An 18,177-nucleotide genomic window follows, 5' to 3' on the forward strand; every position below is an offset into this window, starting at 1 on the left:
TCAAAAGAAATTTTTAAGAATGACCAGTTTTTCTAAGAGACTCTACTCATCTGCTCTTCTTTTCAAAAAATTCAATCTTCTCTGTTTTTGATGTGAACGTTTTCCAGACCTGTGTCTTCATGTTCAAATATGTTCACTTAACTCATATTCTTCCTAAAGTTTTTCACAATTTCTTCATGTTTTCTTCTGTTATTCACAACTTTGACACACTTTTCAAGCAAATTGTATCTTCCGTACTGCCGAACTTCTGTCAGTATTCTCTGAAATATCGTGGACCAAATCTGTGGAATAATCTAAGACCTGAACTTCAATAATCATCTACTTTATCATTGTTTAAAAAGCATCTGAAAAGGACTTTAATTCATGAAAAAATGTAAGGCTGTATATCACTTGATTTGTATTTGATGATTTGTAATGTGGATTACATTTTTATTGTTTTTACTTTAGTTTACTATTTCAGTTATATTGTATTTTTTAATTCTTTTTTTGTGTATTGTTCATTTTGGGGTAGGTATTCATATAAGCCTTCTTTTTTGGCTTCTAACCTCCTGCACAATTTTGTTACTTGTTTGAATGTTGTTGTTTTTTCCATTGCTGTTTTTATTTTGTGCAAATAAATAAAATAAATTAAAAAAATAAATAAAATTTATATTTATTTGCAACACAGTATAGCAAACTATTACATGATCAAAAACAAATTTAATTTTTAGGGGAGAAAAAAAAAAAAAGTCTTAGTTTTGAATGACCGGGGTCGCCAGAAATGTGTGATGTTAAAATGGGGTCATGAGCCCAAAAAAAGGTTGGGAACCACTGAAATAGGGCAATTTCTAACATTTCTAGAGGTGATTATAAATAAAAGTCTCTCTGATCCAAATCTCACTTAAATAAAGGCCTGCTACCTTCTGCTGCTGTGGTGAATGAAGGTGTCAGACACTGAGTAAATACAGTTTTTGTCATTAAAACTTGACATAGTGTGTGGATTGTGTTTTAGAATTGATGGTTTCTTTTAGTAATAGCCAAAACTATCCAAATCCACTTTCAAAAGGAGAGAGAAAAAAAAAAAGGCAGACAGCACAAAAAAAATACAAGTGATTAAAAGGATTTTAGGCTTAAACGTACCTCAGTCACACAGGATAAGAATGTGATATATTTGTTGTGAACAATATTTTTTTATAATCTGAAAAATGATCAAAGTCTCCCATCTAAACCGTACAACTTCAGCCTTAAATCAGCAGCAACTATAAAAGGATTTAAAGTGTCTCCCTTCTAGAACAGCCTCAGGCTAAGCCCGTGACAACATCAAACAAACAACTAAAATCATGAAGACCTGCAGCAAACCCGCCGGGGCTGTAAATGATTTTGGTCTCAGACGAGTAGAGTCTCAAGGAGAATGGCATCCAATCGCATTCTCAATAAATAACACACATTCACACGACCACCTTGGATAACCCTGTGGAAATTTCTCTAAAAAAAACCCAAAAACAAACATGAATGCAAACAAACACACAAAAAAAATCTGCCATCCAATATTAGGTTTGATAAACAGCCTGGCCTGATAGTGAAATTACTCATAAAAAACACTCACACGGTCACACAACACTGAAACGTCCACATAAAAAGCCCCCTAAAGCTTCCATTTACCACCTGCTACTACTATTCATGCTGCAACAACAGGCAGATGATAATCACACAGGGTTGCTGATACTTTTCTTATTTGTGCTGTTTTTTTTTTTTTGTTTTTTTTTTTTTTTAATGTCTCCTAAAAATATATTAATAAAAACTCAAAAGCCACAGACATCCCTTTTTTTTTAATGAGGTGGTTGAAGATTTTACACTGAATATGTGTGTGTTTTTGGGGAAGTGTTTGAAGCACTCTATGATTGGTCAGTATCAACCATTAACCCATTGGTTCCCAACCTTTTTTGTCTCGTGACCCCATTTTAACATCACAAATTTCTGGTTACCCCAGACATTCAAAACAGATACTTTTTTTTTTTTTTTGCTAAAATTAATTTGTTTTTGATCATGTAATAGTTTGCTATACTATGTTACAAATAAACATTAATTTTAGATGACACTTAGTCTATATAATGTATATTATTATGGACAGAGGCGGAAAATCCAGGTGTAGATTACTGCACAAAGTGAGAATTTGATTTTCCTTGGTCAGGATATGTACAGTCAGTCCAGCTTGGATTTACAAGGCTGACAATTAATACTGAACAAACAAGAACTCAAACTATGAATTATGAAAGAGCTGCAGCATCTGAAACTGACCACAATGAACATTTGACAGATAAACAGAACCCCAGTGCTGCAGTTTCAGCTTCACAGTTTGTCATGTCTTTTATATATTGTAATTGTCTCTGTCAACTCGCCATATATTTTTTATTAGTAAGTTGGGGTTTTGTTTTTGCTTTTTTTGTTATTGTTGTTGTTGTTGTTTCAGGCAACCCCACATGGGGTCCCAACCCCAGAGTTGAAAGACACTGCATTAACCACATAAACACCCACCTCCACCGGCAACCAAAAGCATCTACTGATCTAGAATGTCTAATACCTGTTGATCCACTAATTCTATCAATGCATGTAAATAATTGGTGTAAAATGCAGTTTGTCATCTTTTCACGGTCATGAGATATGACCCATTTGGACGTTCAGAGGCTCCATAGTTTACTGTGGAAACACCGTCATCTTCTATAACAATGATTCACCAGTAAAAACCCACAGAGTTTGACAAGTAGCAGTATTTCTATATGCTTGTTTTTACATTCAGTTATTGAAATTTGTGCTGAAGTCACTTTTTTCTTCAGTTCTCTGTTTTGATATCATAGCCTTTGTATTAACTCTGGGTTTTCATGAACATCAAAATCAAATATAGGAAAATACATGATTTACAGTGAAAAATCACCCACCCTCCCCATTCAAAATAAAATGAATACAACAAAATAACAAACACTTGACCTTGGTTAGTCGACTAATCAAAAAATTAGTCGAAAAATTAGTCGTTAGAAAATTAGTCATTAGTTGCAGCGCTAAATGCAACTTGCATTGACACTGACTGAAAATGAAGAGTTTATTGTTTTTATGTCGATTAGATCTTAGTTCTGGCTTGTTTGTTTTTCTTATCCTTGAAAGGTCACAAATCTGGTGGAGTTTAGCTACAGTTATTTGATAAAGTATTGCTTGAAAGGGATATTTGGCATTTTTGAGAGGTGTTTTTTTTTTTTTTTTAATAATGCCTCCCTCTTTCAGCAGTGATAAGTGTCATTGTAAATAGCAGATGTAATTGCACGGCATGTCCTTTGGTGTAGCATCACCTTTCAGAATGTCTGTTTGTGCCAGAGTAATTAGAGTCAACGCTGCAAAGTGTCAGCGAATGAGCTGCTGCTTCTAATCTGCACCACTGCACCGTATACATAATCATACCTCTGTCAGGTCCGGCTGCTGTGTTACTAATTACTTTTGCTGCATTGTACTACAATGAAAACGGAAGTTAATAATTTCAACTTTTCTCTTATTAAAGGTGTTAATACATAGATTGAAGTTGTCTGACTGTTTTTGTGTTTTTGTTTGGGAAAATAGTTGATGTGAAATATGCTAATTAGCTTTACATGCGTGTTTATAACGCCAGCGCTATCACCCTGTTATTAAAAATATGAAGAAAACACTCAGATACACAGGAAAAATACACCTTTTTCACACACATTTCATGTACTCACTATTTATACAGGGTGACACAAAAAAAACGGGAACTTTTTAACAATCCAGTTAAACCAAGAGTGATGGCTTCTCCCATGACTTCTTACTACCTGTTTTATTTCTAAAGACTAAGTAAGATTACTTTGTCTTGTTGCATATTCAAAGTAAACTAAACTTAAAAAAAAGGGCTTGTTATTGTTACTAAACTGCAATTAACTTTTTTTTTTTTTTTTTTTTACATATTATTTCCATGAAGTGAGTAATGACTAGTATTTGAGTTTGTTAAAATGTGAGAAAACAGCAGATTAGCAGCATTAAAAATGTTTTTATTTCATAGATTTCACACGATATATCATGGTTTTTTTTTGCTTCAAAAATTAAATGCATGGTATCGAGCGGACATTTTTGGAACTCCATGAAAAATAGGTTCATAAGAAAATTTTCAGTCACATTGTGTTTTTTCGTGCCTTAAGAGGAATAAAAACACTCAGGAAATAAATGGTGATTAAGGTTCTCATAATTCATGCATGAAAGGGTTAACGTTACTTGCAATCAGCGTTACTTTTATCACCGTCGTTTATTTAGAAAAATCTCCACACTCTTCACACTCCCCACACATTATTCCACCGCCGCGTACCTGCTGCACTGAACTGTGAATGTCACACTGCCGTAAATGGTATCGGTGCATTTGTATCGGATTATTTTTACAAGTACAAGTACAGGGTGACACAAAAAAACGGGAACTTTTTAACAATCCAGTAAAACCAAGAGTGATGGAAGAAAATATTTTATTCATAGTAATTGAAACCTTAAAACATGCCATTTAAGAAACAATGATGGAATTTTCATTTTTTAAAAATTACTGCCTGTAGATGGCGTCCTCCTGTACGAATGCATTCTTGAAATCTGCTGTTGAGATTCCTCATTGACCGCTGCAACATCTCAGCTGGGATACTGTGAATTTCATCCTGAATTCTCTGTTTTAACTCATCCAGAGTTCTTGGTCGAGTCGTGTACACTTTACTCTTGAGATAGCCCCACAAGAAAAAATCACAAACGGACAAATCTGGCGATCTAGGGGGCCAGGGAACGTTACCGAATCTTGAGATCACATGGTTACCGAACAATTCTCGCACAGCCGCCAATGGTTACTAAAATGGGGGTGTGTTTACTTGCTCAAGGTCACTGTCTCGCAGTGCTGCCACTTGCTCATGTCTGCCAATATGCACTTCAAAAATTCCCGTTTTTTTGGGTCACCCTGTAATTTTAAAAAAATGAAAATTCCATCATTGTTTCTTAAATGGCATGTTTTAAGGTTTCAATTACTATGAATAAAATATTTTTCTTCCATCACTCTTGGTTTTATTGGATTGTTGAAAAGTTCCCGTTTTTTTGTTTCACCCTGTATATTGCAGTAATTTCTTCATAATAATAATAATAATAAACCAACTTGCATTTTGAACTTCAATTTCTGTTTATACAGTTAGTTTCTATGCATTTTCAGCTTAATGGTAAAAGCTTTAGAATCGCTTTGTAATTATTGAATCCGCTTCTTTGTTTCACATGCATTTACCTCATTATCCCTTTCTGGTTTCTGACTGGCTCTATAGTCCATCTTAATTGGCTATAATGTCACCATAGAGTAGGGGTCTCAAACTCATTTTCCTTCAGGGGTGACATTCAGCCCTGTTGAGCCGCATTATGTAATAAATTCCCATTATGTAATAAAAGTTCAAAATGTAATAAGGATGTCACGTCATCTTGTAATAAAGCCGCATTATCTAATAAACTGACGCATTTTGTAATAAACTACCTCAATGCATTATGTAGTAATTTTTTTGGCATTATGTAGTAAGTTATTACAATTTGAGAAATTTATTACAAAATGCACTTGACACATTTTTATTTTCAGGAAAATGTAATGTGCTAAATTAATCTTTAAACTGTGTGGTTAAAGTTGTGATTACATTACCTGTAGGACCTGTGACTAATTTCTTCTAAATTGCTCTGAAATTATGTTAATTTGGATTGTTATTACATTATGTACCATGTTATTGCATTGTTTTAAATAAAAATGTGTCAAGTGCATTTTATAATAAATTTCTCAAACTGTGATAACTTACTACATAATGTGAAAAAATTTACTGTATAATACGTTGACGTAGTTTATTACAAAATGGGTCAGTTTATTACATAATGCGGCTTTATTACAAGATGACGTGACATTCTTATTACATTTTGAACTTTTATTACATAATGGGAATTTATTACATTATTACATAATTGATCTGAAGTGGGCCAGACCAGTGAAATAATAACAGATAAATAATGACAACTACAATTTTTTGTCTTTGTTTTTAGTGTAAAGAAAAAAAACCCAAAACATTAAATTATGAAAATACTTACGTTTATAAACTATCCAAACAAAAAAGATGTGAATAACCAGAAAAAACTGAAATTTCTTCAGAAAAATAAGTGCAAATTTAACAGTATTAACTCTGGGTTTTCATGAACATCAAAATTAATTATAGGAAAATACATGATTTACAGTGAAACCCCCCCCCCCCCCCGCCATTCAAAATAAAATGGATACAACAAAATAAACACTTGATCTTGGTTAGTCGACTAATCAAAAAATTAGTCGAAAGATTAGTCGTTAGAAAATTAGTCATTAGTTGCAGCGCTAAATGCAACTTACATTGACACTGAAAATGAAGAGTATATTGTTTTTATCCAAACAAAAAAGATGTGAATAAGCTGAAAAACTGTAATTTCTTCAGAAAAATAAGTGCAAATTTAGCAGTATTATGCCTCAACTTATCATTTATACATGTGCATTATGGATCATTATGGATCTACAAAGACACTAAACACTTAGTAACAGGCAGAAAATGGTTAAAACTGATCTGTCTTGGTGGTGGTCTGCGCTCTCCGAGTGCTTTTCTTGTTATTATTATTATTATTATTTATTTATTTATTTATTTATTTATTAAAATGTCTGGATATGATTATTACACTGGTCAACAACAAATTTATTGTTTAAGTTTTTTGAGCTGATTTAGGATAATTTTGGTGTGCTGAATCCAAAAATCACATTAATTTTGCTCAATCAGGTCAACTTTCTGAACTATGCTACATATTGACTTTTTTTTTTTTTAACATTTTTGCTTACATTTATGAGCATTTTCACATCATATGATACAAAATTCTTTCATATTTCTTGCAATAAAGGAGTTCTGAAAATTTTACTTTTGCCAATTTATGATTTTATTTTTTTTTTAATATTACAGGTGAATGAAATGGCTTCAACTAGACGATCTTGCAAAATAAGCCTGACGTATTCTGCTACATCTGCGGTGAATACATAATAAATAATAAATACATCCTGTTAGAAAATTATTTTTTTTCTCTTAAAACCTATTTTGGGTGAGAACTATATAAAATATCAACTGATAAAGTCCCAAAAATGTAATCAATTTTGTGAGAAGATCAAATTTTTCCAAATCAAATTAGCAAAAAAACCCCTGACCTGACTGAGAAAAACAGATGTCATTTTTGGATTTAGCGGTGCAAAATGGTCCTAATTCAGTTGAAAAAACCTAGACAACTTGCAAAAAACATTTTTTTTTTTGTAACCCAGTGTTATAATAATGGAGAGAGTAGGAGCACACTGGGAAATGAATTGTGTTTGTGGTAGACGACATTTGTGGGATTATTACGCTAAAAGCTGCTAATTTTTATTACATTTGTGGGGTTAACTCTGTGTGTTTTATCTGTTCAGTGATGGGCTGAGTAAAGACAGAGTAGAGGATATGGTCAAACAGAAGAAAGAAGAAAAAAAAAAAAGCTATGAAAATAATACTAAAAATACCTTCATTTATGTAACCAGACCACACACAAAAGCCGTTTCGTCTTTTGAGGCAAATTGCTCATCAAGATGTCTCTCAGGTCCTGAATGCTCACCACAGTCATTATGAAAATAACATGACATTAGCGACCGGTGAAGCCCCGTTAAAGCCTCGCATCTAATAAAAGAAGTACATTTTGCTGAAATTAAAGAGAACTTTATAATCTATATGTTTTCAATCTTTTCAATAAAAACATGGATCGCATAAATCATATAGCTCAAATATAATACAGCTCATGTAACATACTGCTGTGTCAAAGATGGAGATAAAAGGTAGTGCATGTGGCACAGCTGTTGCTTTTTTTTTTTTTTTCTTTTTAATGACGCCACTGTTTTTCCAGGCATAACTGAATCACGGATAAACATGCATTATATCCCATATGTAACAAGATGCTGTACAGTTGTGTATACAGAGCAGGCTATGTAAACAACACATATCTGATTACATCCACACATGTCGTACAGCAGATTCTAGATCACAGGTGTCAAACATGCGGCCCAGGGGCCAGATCTGGCCCGCCAAAGGTTCCATTCCGGCCCGCAGGATGAAAGTGCAAAAATGAACCTGAACAGTCCAGGTTGTCCAAATCATTTTGGTTCAGGTTCCACATACAGACCAATGTGATCTCCAGTAAAAATAACGAAACAATAACCCATAAATAATGACAACGACAAATTTTCTTTGTGAAAAATTATGTGGAAAAAAAACAAGTGGAAAAAAAAAAAAAAGATTACACTGTGAAAATATTTACATTTACTAAAACTATTCTTTCACAATAAAATGCAAATAAATACATAAATAAAAACAAAGATGAACAACCTGAAATGTGCAATTTTAACAATATTCTGCCTGTTACTAAATGTTTGGTGCATTTATGGATCCACTGTGATCTGGAGTTGTGTTAATAATACTAATAACAGATGGAATATTGCAGAAATTCTTCAAATTTTAGTTCCAAACTCCAAAATTTTAACAATATTCTGCCTGTTACCAAATGTTTATGTTACACTGTGTGTAAATGTACATGTATAAATAATAAGTCGAGGCATAACATTGTTAAAATTGCACTAATTTTTCAAATGAAATTTCTGTTTTTTCAGGTTATTCACATCTTTTTTGTAAAATGTAAATATTTTCATAATTTCACTGGCTTTGTTTTCTTCTAAAACAAAAAGAAAAACTTGGATTTGTCATTATTTAAAGGTTATTAAGTCATTATTTTACTGGTCTTGCCCGCTTGAGATCAAATTGGGCTGAATATGGCCCTTGAACCAAAATGAGTTTGACACCCCTGTTCTAGATCATACAGAGTCAAATTACCGTCTTGGACATAACGACATGCTTTTCTTCTCCTCTTCACCTTCCCCTCAATTCAGTCATAATGTTCCCATTTATTTAACCCTTTCATACGTAGTGGTCACTACAGTGGACAGTTGTTTTAGTTCCATATCAGCCAACACAGTAGACACTTATGCTTCATCCCATACTCTGTAATTCATACCATTACTCTAACTTTGCTGTTCTTCATAAACCTGACCTGCACTAACATGTTTCAGTGTAAATCAATTGTTTGTTAGAAAAAAAAAGTTTTTTTTTTTTTTTCTCATATTATCTCCATGAAAAGAGTATTAACACTTGGTTACAAAAAAACGGTTTTTTGCAAGTTGTCTAGGTTTTTTCAAATGAATTAGGACCATTTTGCACCGCTAAATCCAAAAATGACATCTGTTTTTCTCAATCAGGTCAGGTTTTTTTTTTGCTAATTTGATTTAGAAAAATTTGATCTTCTCACAAAATTGATTACATTTTTGTGACTTTATCAGTTGATTTTTTATATAGTTCTCACTCAAAATAGGTTTTAAGAGAAAAAAAATCATTTTTTAACAGGATGTATTTATTATTTATTATGTATTCACTGCAGATGTAGCAGAATACATCAGGCTTATTTTTGCAAGATCTTCTAGTCCAGGGGTGTCAAACATGCAGCCCGGGGGCCAAATGTGGCCCGCCAAAGGTTCCAATCCGGCCCGCAGGATGAATTTGTGAAATGAAAAAATTACACTTAAGATGATCACAGAAAATTTTGGTTCAGGTTCCACATACAGATCAGGAAAAATATTATCATAATAACCTATAAATTCTTAGGTCAATTTTTTCTTTTTGTAAATGTAAATATTTTCATGTAATTTTCCTGTATTTACACTAAAACAAACTGTAATTTCACAGAAAATGTAAATATCCTGAACAAATATGAAAAACCTGAAATGTCTGAAGAGATGTAAGTGTAATTTTGATAATATTACTGAATATTTAGTGTATTTGTAGATCCCCTGTGATCTGTAAGTTGTAATGAACATGACGTCAATGATAAACTGAGACAGAATTTTGTTCAAATTGCACTCATTTTTAAAAAAATCAATTTTAGGTTCATGTTAATTATTGTTTTAAAGGGCAGTTTGTCGATTTAAACATTTTCATCATGTAAGGAAAGTTTGGAGTTGACATTATTTATATATAATTATGTTATTTTACTGGTCCAGCCCACTTCAGACCAAATTTGGCTGAATTTGGCCCCTGAACTAAAATGAGTTTGACACCCATGTTCTAGTCAAAGCCATTTCATTCACCTGTAATATTAAAAAAAAACATTAATCATAAATTGGCAAAAGTTAAATCTTCAGAACTCCTTTATTGCAAGAAATATGAAAGAATTCTGTATCATATGATGTGAAAATGCCCATAAATGTAAGCAGTAACTCCATGGAAAAAACAAAAAAACAACTTGATCACATTGTTTTATTCATGCCTATAGAGGAATAAAAACACACAAGAAAAAAAAAAAATCTTAACTAAGTTTTTCATAATTAATGCGTGAAAGGGTTAAATAATTAGGACTCTTCTGAAAATGCTCCTTGTAACCTACTTCAGTCTAAATTTAACGCCCCTCCATCACTTATATGTTTCAACCCTTAGGCCACGAGAGACAGAAAACCCCCGAACGTGACGACGGTGAGACAAGAGATCAATCCAGGAAACCTCATTTGAGAAACGGTTCAGTCAATTTAAAGGCTTTTACGAAACCGCAATTACTAAGCAAAGGGTGATTAGTTTCCAACTGTTGTAGAATCTCAAATTGTAATTACCCTAAGCAAATTTGCAGATCTAATACATACATTTATGTAAGTAAACAGCCTGTGAGGCATTTTGCTGTATGAAATGATGGTAAGTTGCAACAAAAATTTAATCACATGCACACAAGCAACACTGATTGCTATAATGGTGCAATAATGCAGTCGTGGAAACAATTACACTGGGTTACAAAAAAATGGTTTTTGCAAGTTGTCTAGGTTTTTTCAACTGAATTAGGACCATTTTGCACCGCTAAATCCAAAAATGACATCTGTTTTTCTCAATCAGGTCAGGTTTTTTTTTGCTAAATTTGATCTTCTCACAAAATTGATTACATTTTTGTGACTTTATCAGTTGATTTTTTTTTTTTATATAGTTCTCATCCAAAATAGGGTTTAAGAGGAAAAAAAAAAAATCATTTTCTAACAGGATGTATTAAGTGTTACAAACTGTAGCAGAATACGTCAGGCTTATTTTTGCAAGATCTTGTAGTCGAAGCCATTTCATTCACCTGTAATATTAAAACAAACATTAATCATAAACTGGCAAAAGTTAAATCTTCAGAACTCATTTATTGCAAGAAATATGAAAGAATTTTGTATCATATGATGTGAAAATGCCCATAAATGTAAGCAAAAATGTTAAAAAGCCAATATGTAGCATAGTTCAGAAAGTTGACCTGATTGAGCAAAATGAATGTGATTTTTGGATTCAGCACACCAAAATTATCCTAAATCACCTCAAAAAACTTCAACAAATTTGTTGTTGACCAGTGTTATTAGACCATCAAAAGTCATAAAAAAAATAATGGTTATGCAATCAAGTACTAACTCCTGTGTGTATAACGTGCCTAAAGCAGACAAAAGAAAACATGGAATGCCTAAAAGCACTGTTTTTGGTGTAAGAAGTGAAGTGATTTTGGTTATTATGAAGAAAACATGGAAAATGGAGAGATATCAGCTCTGAAATTAAACTTTTATGAGATATTTTTGTTGTTATCATTATATTTGTCTAAACAAATGTACCTTTAGTTATACCAGGCATTAAAATGAACAAGAAATTGAAGAAAACAAGGGGTGGTCTGATCATTTTTTTTCTGCGACTGTTGGTCAAAGTATTTTATTTTTTTAATTAAACGTTTGTAAACATTGATTTTTGCGATCTATTTGTATGTAAATAAACTAGTCCTTAAATATGTTTTCCATTTCACCCTTCATATTGTGACTGATGCATTTCCAGTATGAGTTCAGTATTAATGTCCTGTCCAAACTGATATGGATATTTTATTGGTATTTTATTTTTTTTATTTTTTTCCAAATTCTTTCAACGTAACCTTTGTTTTGCAAAATGTAGTACAGTCTACCCTCGTTATACCGCCAACTTCTGTTCACGGCCAAATTGGCGGTATAGCGAAAATGACGTTACAACGGGTTGCGTCCATAATGTGCATGTCTTTACTATATGATGTCTATGCTGCCTCCGTTAACCCGTTCTAATTACGTTTCTAAATAAATCTTGATTCTGTTATGTTGTAAGGCAGGGATCGGCAACCTTTAACACTCAAAGAGCCATTTCGACCCGGTTTCCACGGAAAAGACAACACTGGGAGCCGCACCTCGGAGGTGCCACGGCGGCGCACCTCGGAGGTGCCGCGCCGCTGGCGGTATAACGGTCGGGAAATCAATGGTATAAGTGTTGTTTGTGCATGGAACTGGGCTGGCGGATGGCGATAAGCGGAAATGGCGGTATAACGGTGGGCGGTTTAACGAGAGTAGACTGTATCTTTATTCACACTAACAGTAGGGATGTCCCGATCCAATCTAAAAATCGGTATCGGCTGCCGAGCTGGCATTTTTTTAGAAGATCAGATCGGATCAGATTTACTCACCCAATCCAGGCCCAGTTCTTGGGGGTAAACACACATTCTTCTCCCTCAAATTAAGGTATCACTTAGGTTTCACTTTAAGGTCCGGTAGTCATGTATATGTATAAGTTTTGTATATTTTTTTTGTTTTCTTCCATGACTTCTTACTATGTGTTTTATTTCTAAGGACCAAGTATAATTACTTTGTCTTGCTGCTTATTTGAAATAAAAAAAAGAAAAAAAATATATATAAAAAGTCGCTATCAGCAAAACAAATCTGAAATCTGAAATGGCATCACTAACTAGAAGTAAAAACATCTACAGGCCTTATGATAAATCGTTTCTAATGATCTTTTAAACTGTGGACAAAGTTGAGAACTTGATAAACAACAATCCATTAAGTTACAAACTAAAGTTAACTCAAAAGTGCTGCATCACATTGTTTTCATTTATCTTTTGTTTATCCAAGAAGGTCTCACTGAGATACAAGAACTATTTCAGGGCATCCTGTTCTCCAGGGAGTCCTGGTCCTGGTTGTTGAAGTATATTCTTTATATGATTTCACAGTACTTGTCTGTCTCACAAATGTGTCTGTGGTGCATTGGATCTACTTCAGGCAGTGAACTGACCTATAAACCTATGTGACACATCTGGGGATGTAACGATTACCAGTATAACGATAAAACTGCAGATGGTTAGTATTACAGTTTAAATTCTAATTATCAAGAAAACCATGTTTGATTGCTGCACTTTTAGGGGAAAAAACCCTATGTAAAGATCTGCTTTCATGTCAAATATTTAAGTATAGTTTTAATTTATTACAATTTTGATTTTATATACCTAATAATTGGAACCGATATTCACTTTTAAAGTCTTTGAAAAGGTTCGTTAAGCATCTTTGTGTTATTTATGCAATAAAGTATATAAATTTTTCAAATCGGATTTTAATTTTTTTTGTGTTTTCTGGCCTCCTTTTACATTGATATAGTAGGTTAAAGTGAAAAAAATAATAGGCAGATGATATAGATGTGCTGAAAAAAGATACCAAACATGGGTATAGTAAACTTTTGTTTATATAGTTTGTAAAGGCAAAATCAAAAGTACTGAAAAACGGCCAAAATAGGCTCAGACCCCTAAGGGTTAATATGTGAATGTTCCTGCCACCAGAAAGTACATTGTGCCTATTATTTTATTTGATTTTTTAATTTTTATTTTAATTTTTTTTTTCAAAATACAACTTGGTTAACTTATTTCAGTGTGTGAATTAGTACTTTTTGAGCACTTTTTCAACAATACTGCAATAATAATGATAGCTGCGATAATTTTGGTCACAGTAACCGTGATATGAAATTTTCATATCGTTACATCCCTAGACACATCTATGGACCTGCCATAGCTGTTGTTGTGCAGTGTTGTTTTCTATCCACACTGATACACACAAACTGATGTGCCTAAAAATCTTCATTTTGGGAGTTTTTTTTTAATGGCAGTCTTCATTTTAGTGAGAGTTTTTGTGTGTGTGTATAAACAAAAATGCTAATTTTGCAAAAACATCTGCAGTAGTGTGGATAGGGCATGATAAATCCTACTAATATTTACCCTGTTTTGAAAAACATTAATTATTTAAAAGTTCATAGTCATATCTAAGCTGATGCAGACTGGATACAGAATTGCTAATGATAATAATCACCAGCGGCTAAAATTATGTTCTTTGTCAAAATGTTCAGCTTAAACATGGCGGGGATATTATGGCTGCTGTTCTGGAGTCTTACATGGAAATGTGAAAGGTTGGTAGGGCAAACTGAGGCAAAATGAGTTTTGTTGCCAGATAGAGATGAGCAATTACACTGAGCATTCAGTTTTACACTTCCACATTCTGCGTCTCTTTATATGGTGTGAGTTTATTTATTAATATACTGCATTGATTAAGTTGGGTGTAGTACTCTATTTAAGACGCCATCTGCTTGGAACCAAGAGTAAGAGTAATTAAAACAAGCTTGCTGCTTAATAGAATTCAGCAAAAAAAAAAAAAAAAAGAAAGGAAAAAAAAATACAAAAACAATTTGTGAGCCACTCTCCTTTATGGTTTTTATGCTGCAGCCAATTACACTTCATCCTCGACAGCATTCAGTGAAATTACAGTGTGATAAGCCAAACCTGAAAATAGTTAGGCTAATTTTACATAGAGAACCAGTGAAGTGAGGGTGCCTGCAAGCATGTGCAAAGGCAAAATGTGTGTGTGCGTATGAAAACCTCCAATTAAATTACAAAAATGAAACACTGAAACATTCTAACATGTTTTTACCTTTACTAGGAAACATATCAGTCTGCTTTACTATTGATTTTATTTCATGAATGATCAGAAACTATGATGAACTTTTTTTTGTTGTTGTTGCTTAAAATATGCAAACCTGTACAGGATTAAGGGACAAGGATTCTGAAAAATATATAAATTCAAAATATATAAGTTGTAATACCACTGATGGCCACTTGGGGCACTAATACCTCACTAAGGAGTCAGTCTGTCATCTTCTGAACTACTTTATCCTCAAGGGTTGCAGCGGTACTGGAGTCTATCCCAGCGACCTATGGTGAAGGTGGGCTCATCACAGTGTGGATATGTACAGAGATGACCGACCAATCGCTCTCAGACCTATGGGCAATTTTAGATTAACTTTATTAAGAAGTTTATACTTCTTCCTAATCCTTATCGACCATGCAAAATTCAGACTTCTGTGTGCTTGGAGATAGATTCTGTCCATTTGAATGTTTTATTTTGTTTTTGTTTTTGCATGTTCGAAAAAATAAATAAATAATAAAATAAAATAAAATAAATAAAATAAAGGGCTTGTCTTTGGGTGGTGGATAGAAACCAGAGTACATGGAGGGAACCCATGCAAACATGTAACAGTGCATGTGCGGGGGGTTCTATGTTTTATGTGTTAGGTCCCAGCCAGCATGTCCATGTGGGCCCCAGAAGGGTTCCATTTGGGCTGCATATAAGGGTCCCATTTGGGTTTGTCCACAGTTTCCATGGTGACCCCACATGTGTTTGCCCATATCAGAATCAGAGATCTGAATATCTCATATTATTTATTCTTCTTTATTCTGTTTATCTTTCATGTCATTTGCACGACTTCTCATGTTATTCAAACTACTTAAATCCTACGTTTTACAAATATCCTAGTTTGCAATACTTTTTTATTTTTTTAATGTAAATAACTGTGCCTTTTACTGATATTTGTTGTTGTTTTACTGATATTTGTTGTCTGTCTGTAAATTCTTGCACTGAACCTGAGAGCTTATACCTCAATTTCATTGTACTTGGTACAATGACAATAAAGAGATTCTGATTTTGATTCCGATTCTGATATGGGCAAACACATGCACGGACAAACCCACATGGGACCCTTATATGCAACCCAATTGTAACCCTTCTGGGGCCCATATGGACATGCTGGCTGGGGCAGAACATATACTTTATTTTTTAACTGTACTTTTCTTTTAATTGTACTTTTCTTTTTAATGTTGCTGTGGTTGTGACTGTTTCTGTAGAGTGGTGACCATATTTTGAATTTCCTGTTGGGGATTAATAAAGTAAATCTGCCTACCCACTTACCTACCTAGTCGCCCTTTCCAGTAGTCATTCCAGTTCTTCTGTTTTATTGAATAAGTAATCTGTTAATCAGATCTTAGGTTTAGTGCAAATGCTTCAGTGTCTGTTGCAGTGGGCTTAGATTGATGGGTCTGTGTAAAATTACTTTGTAATAAAATAAACTTCATCAAGCACCGTGAAACAGAGTCAGGGAGCTATTGTTTAGCATCGGGATGTAAACAATTAATCAACTAATGATTAATTGTCTAAGAATTTGCTCGATTAAATTATTAATTGTCGGTTAATTGCCTTTGTACACCTGTACGCCTGTCCACGGATCGGAGCATTTTTCCTGGAGGTTTTTCCTGGAGGCACACGCATGCACCCCCACCCACCGACGCGACGCACGCGCATGCACCCCCCCATTACACACGCCACATCAACAGATGAATTCCACAGGAAACACTGACTGTATCCAATGGTTCAATAAATCAGTCATTAAGGAATATGACATGCTTTTTTCATGAAGTATATAAACAATGTTTAGCTTTTATTCTTATTGAGCGTATTGAAAAAGAAATTCAGGTTCTCAGGAAAATCGCAGCTTATCACTTAATCGTTAATTGATCGATACGGGCAACCAACTAATGATTAATGGATTAATCGATAATTTGCATCCCTAGTTTAGCATTAGCTCACCCATGACCCCTCGCAGATAGGTGTGTAAGAAAATCATCTCTGCAATATATCACGATATTTCATTTTGCAATACTGTGCTGATATTAAAAAGTACTATATTGATATTTTTAGGTATTTATTCAAATGCAGATATTGTGGAGGTTCATTTTTGTGTTTTTTGGTTTTCTCTTTTGTTGATATTTTATTTATTATTATTTAACACTCTTATTAAATAATGTTAGTTCCTTTGTTGGATTGCACAAAAATAATGTTATGATGTTAGTTATGAACTAAAGAATATGAACATTTGAACAGGATCTTAAACTGTAATGTCTGTAAAATATAAGTTTTAACATGGGAATATTTTGTGATATAGCATTAGATCCTGTTGTGATCAAATAATAATGTGTTTACTATTTGTACATATTTCTGGTGTGTTTCAATTCTTCAAGGAAATAATCATTTAAAAAAAGAAGCAAACCAAACTGCCTTTTTAACAGTATCATATCATCATAGTATCGTGATATCATATCGTGATCGTAGTATTGTGATTTGTTTTGTATCGCCAGATTCTTGCCAATACATAGCCCTACTTGCAGATGGCTTTGACCCCTCACACTCTTGCAGCTCCACCCGTTGTATGGTTCTGTCACAGTTCCTTTATCTTTTAGTTACTTACAGTCAGTGACAGATGAACGGTTAAATATCTGATGTAATAAAGTGTAAAATAATTCACAACACAGTGACAATCAAAGTGTAACTTCAGTGCACTCTGACTGTCAGTACAGTTCTTTCATCCAAACTTGTTGCCCATGCAGCAAATGAAAACGTCACATGTCAAAGAATCAGAAATGAATAACCTCGAAAAATACACCGCAGATTGACATCAGGTGACACAGTGATGGATTTGATGGGGCCTCCAACACTCTGAGCTTGTCAGTTGAATTCAGCACTGCCCTGTAGATTTTTGCAGCGGCTGCACCCAGTCGCTTTTTGACAAGTGTCCCAAAAGCAGCCTACTCACTCAGACACTGGTTGGCGGAGTCCCCGGTGGCCCTGGCCCATGGTCTGTCCTGGTAGAAGGGGTGACATCTCTGGCAGTCAGCTCCCACTGTGTTATGCTGGCACGCACAGACCAAAGCACCGTGCTCTCCGTCGACACACTCACTGGCGTGGCCGTTACACTTACATCTGAGGAGAACAAAGACAGATGGTTTTTTGTACGAGCACAATTTTTCCCCGTACACCGCCTCGGTCTGTTTTCTCCTCGCTGAGTAAAGTGTCGGCGGGCGTACTTATGC

At 34.0% G+C, this 18,177-nt stretch overlaps 1 protein-coding gene across 1 annotated transcript in view; it reads right to left on the reverse strand.

Annotated features, from left to right (window-relative positions):
- Window positions 1–18,177, reverse strand: part of LOC115430264 (laminin subunit gamma-1-like) — a 312,548-nt gene that overhangs the window by 174,531 nt on the left and 119,840 nt on the right. Inside the window, exon 4 of the mRNA XM_030150206.1 lies at window positions 17,901–18,067. Within this exon, the coding sequence (XP_030006066.1) occupies window positions 17,901–18,067 (167 nt within the window). The remainder of the gene's footprint in view (window positions 1–17,900; window positions 18,068–18,177) is intronic.

Source organism: Sphaeramia orbicularis, chromosome 12, assembly GCF_902148855.1.
Source record: "Sphaeramia orbicularis chromosome 12, fSphaOr1.1, whole genome shotgun sequence".
Classification (NCBI taxonomy): Eukaryota; Metazoa; Chordata; class Actinopteri; order Kurtiformes; family Apogonidae; genus Sphaeramia; species Sphaeramia orbicularis.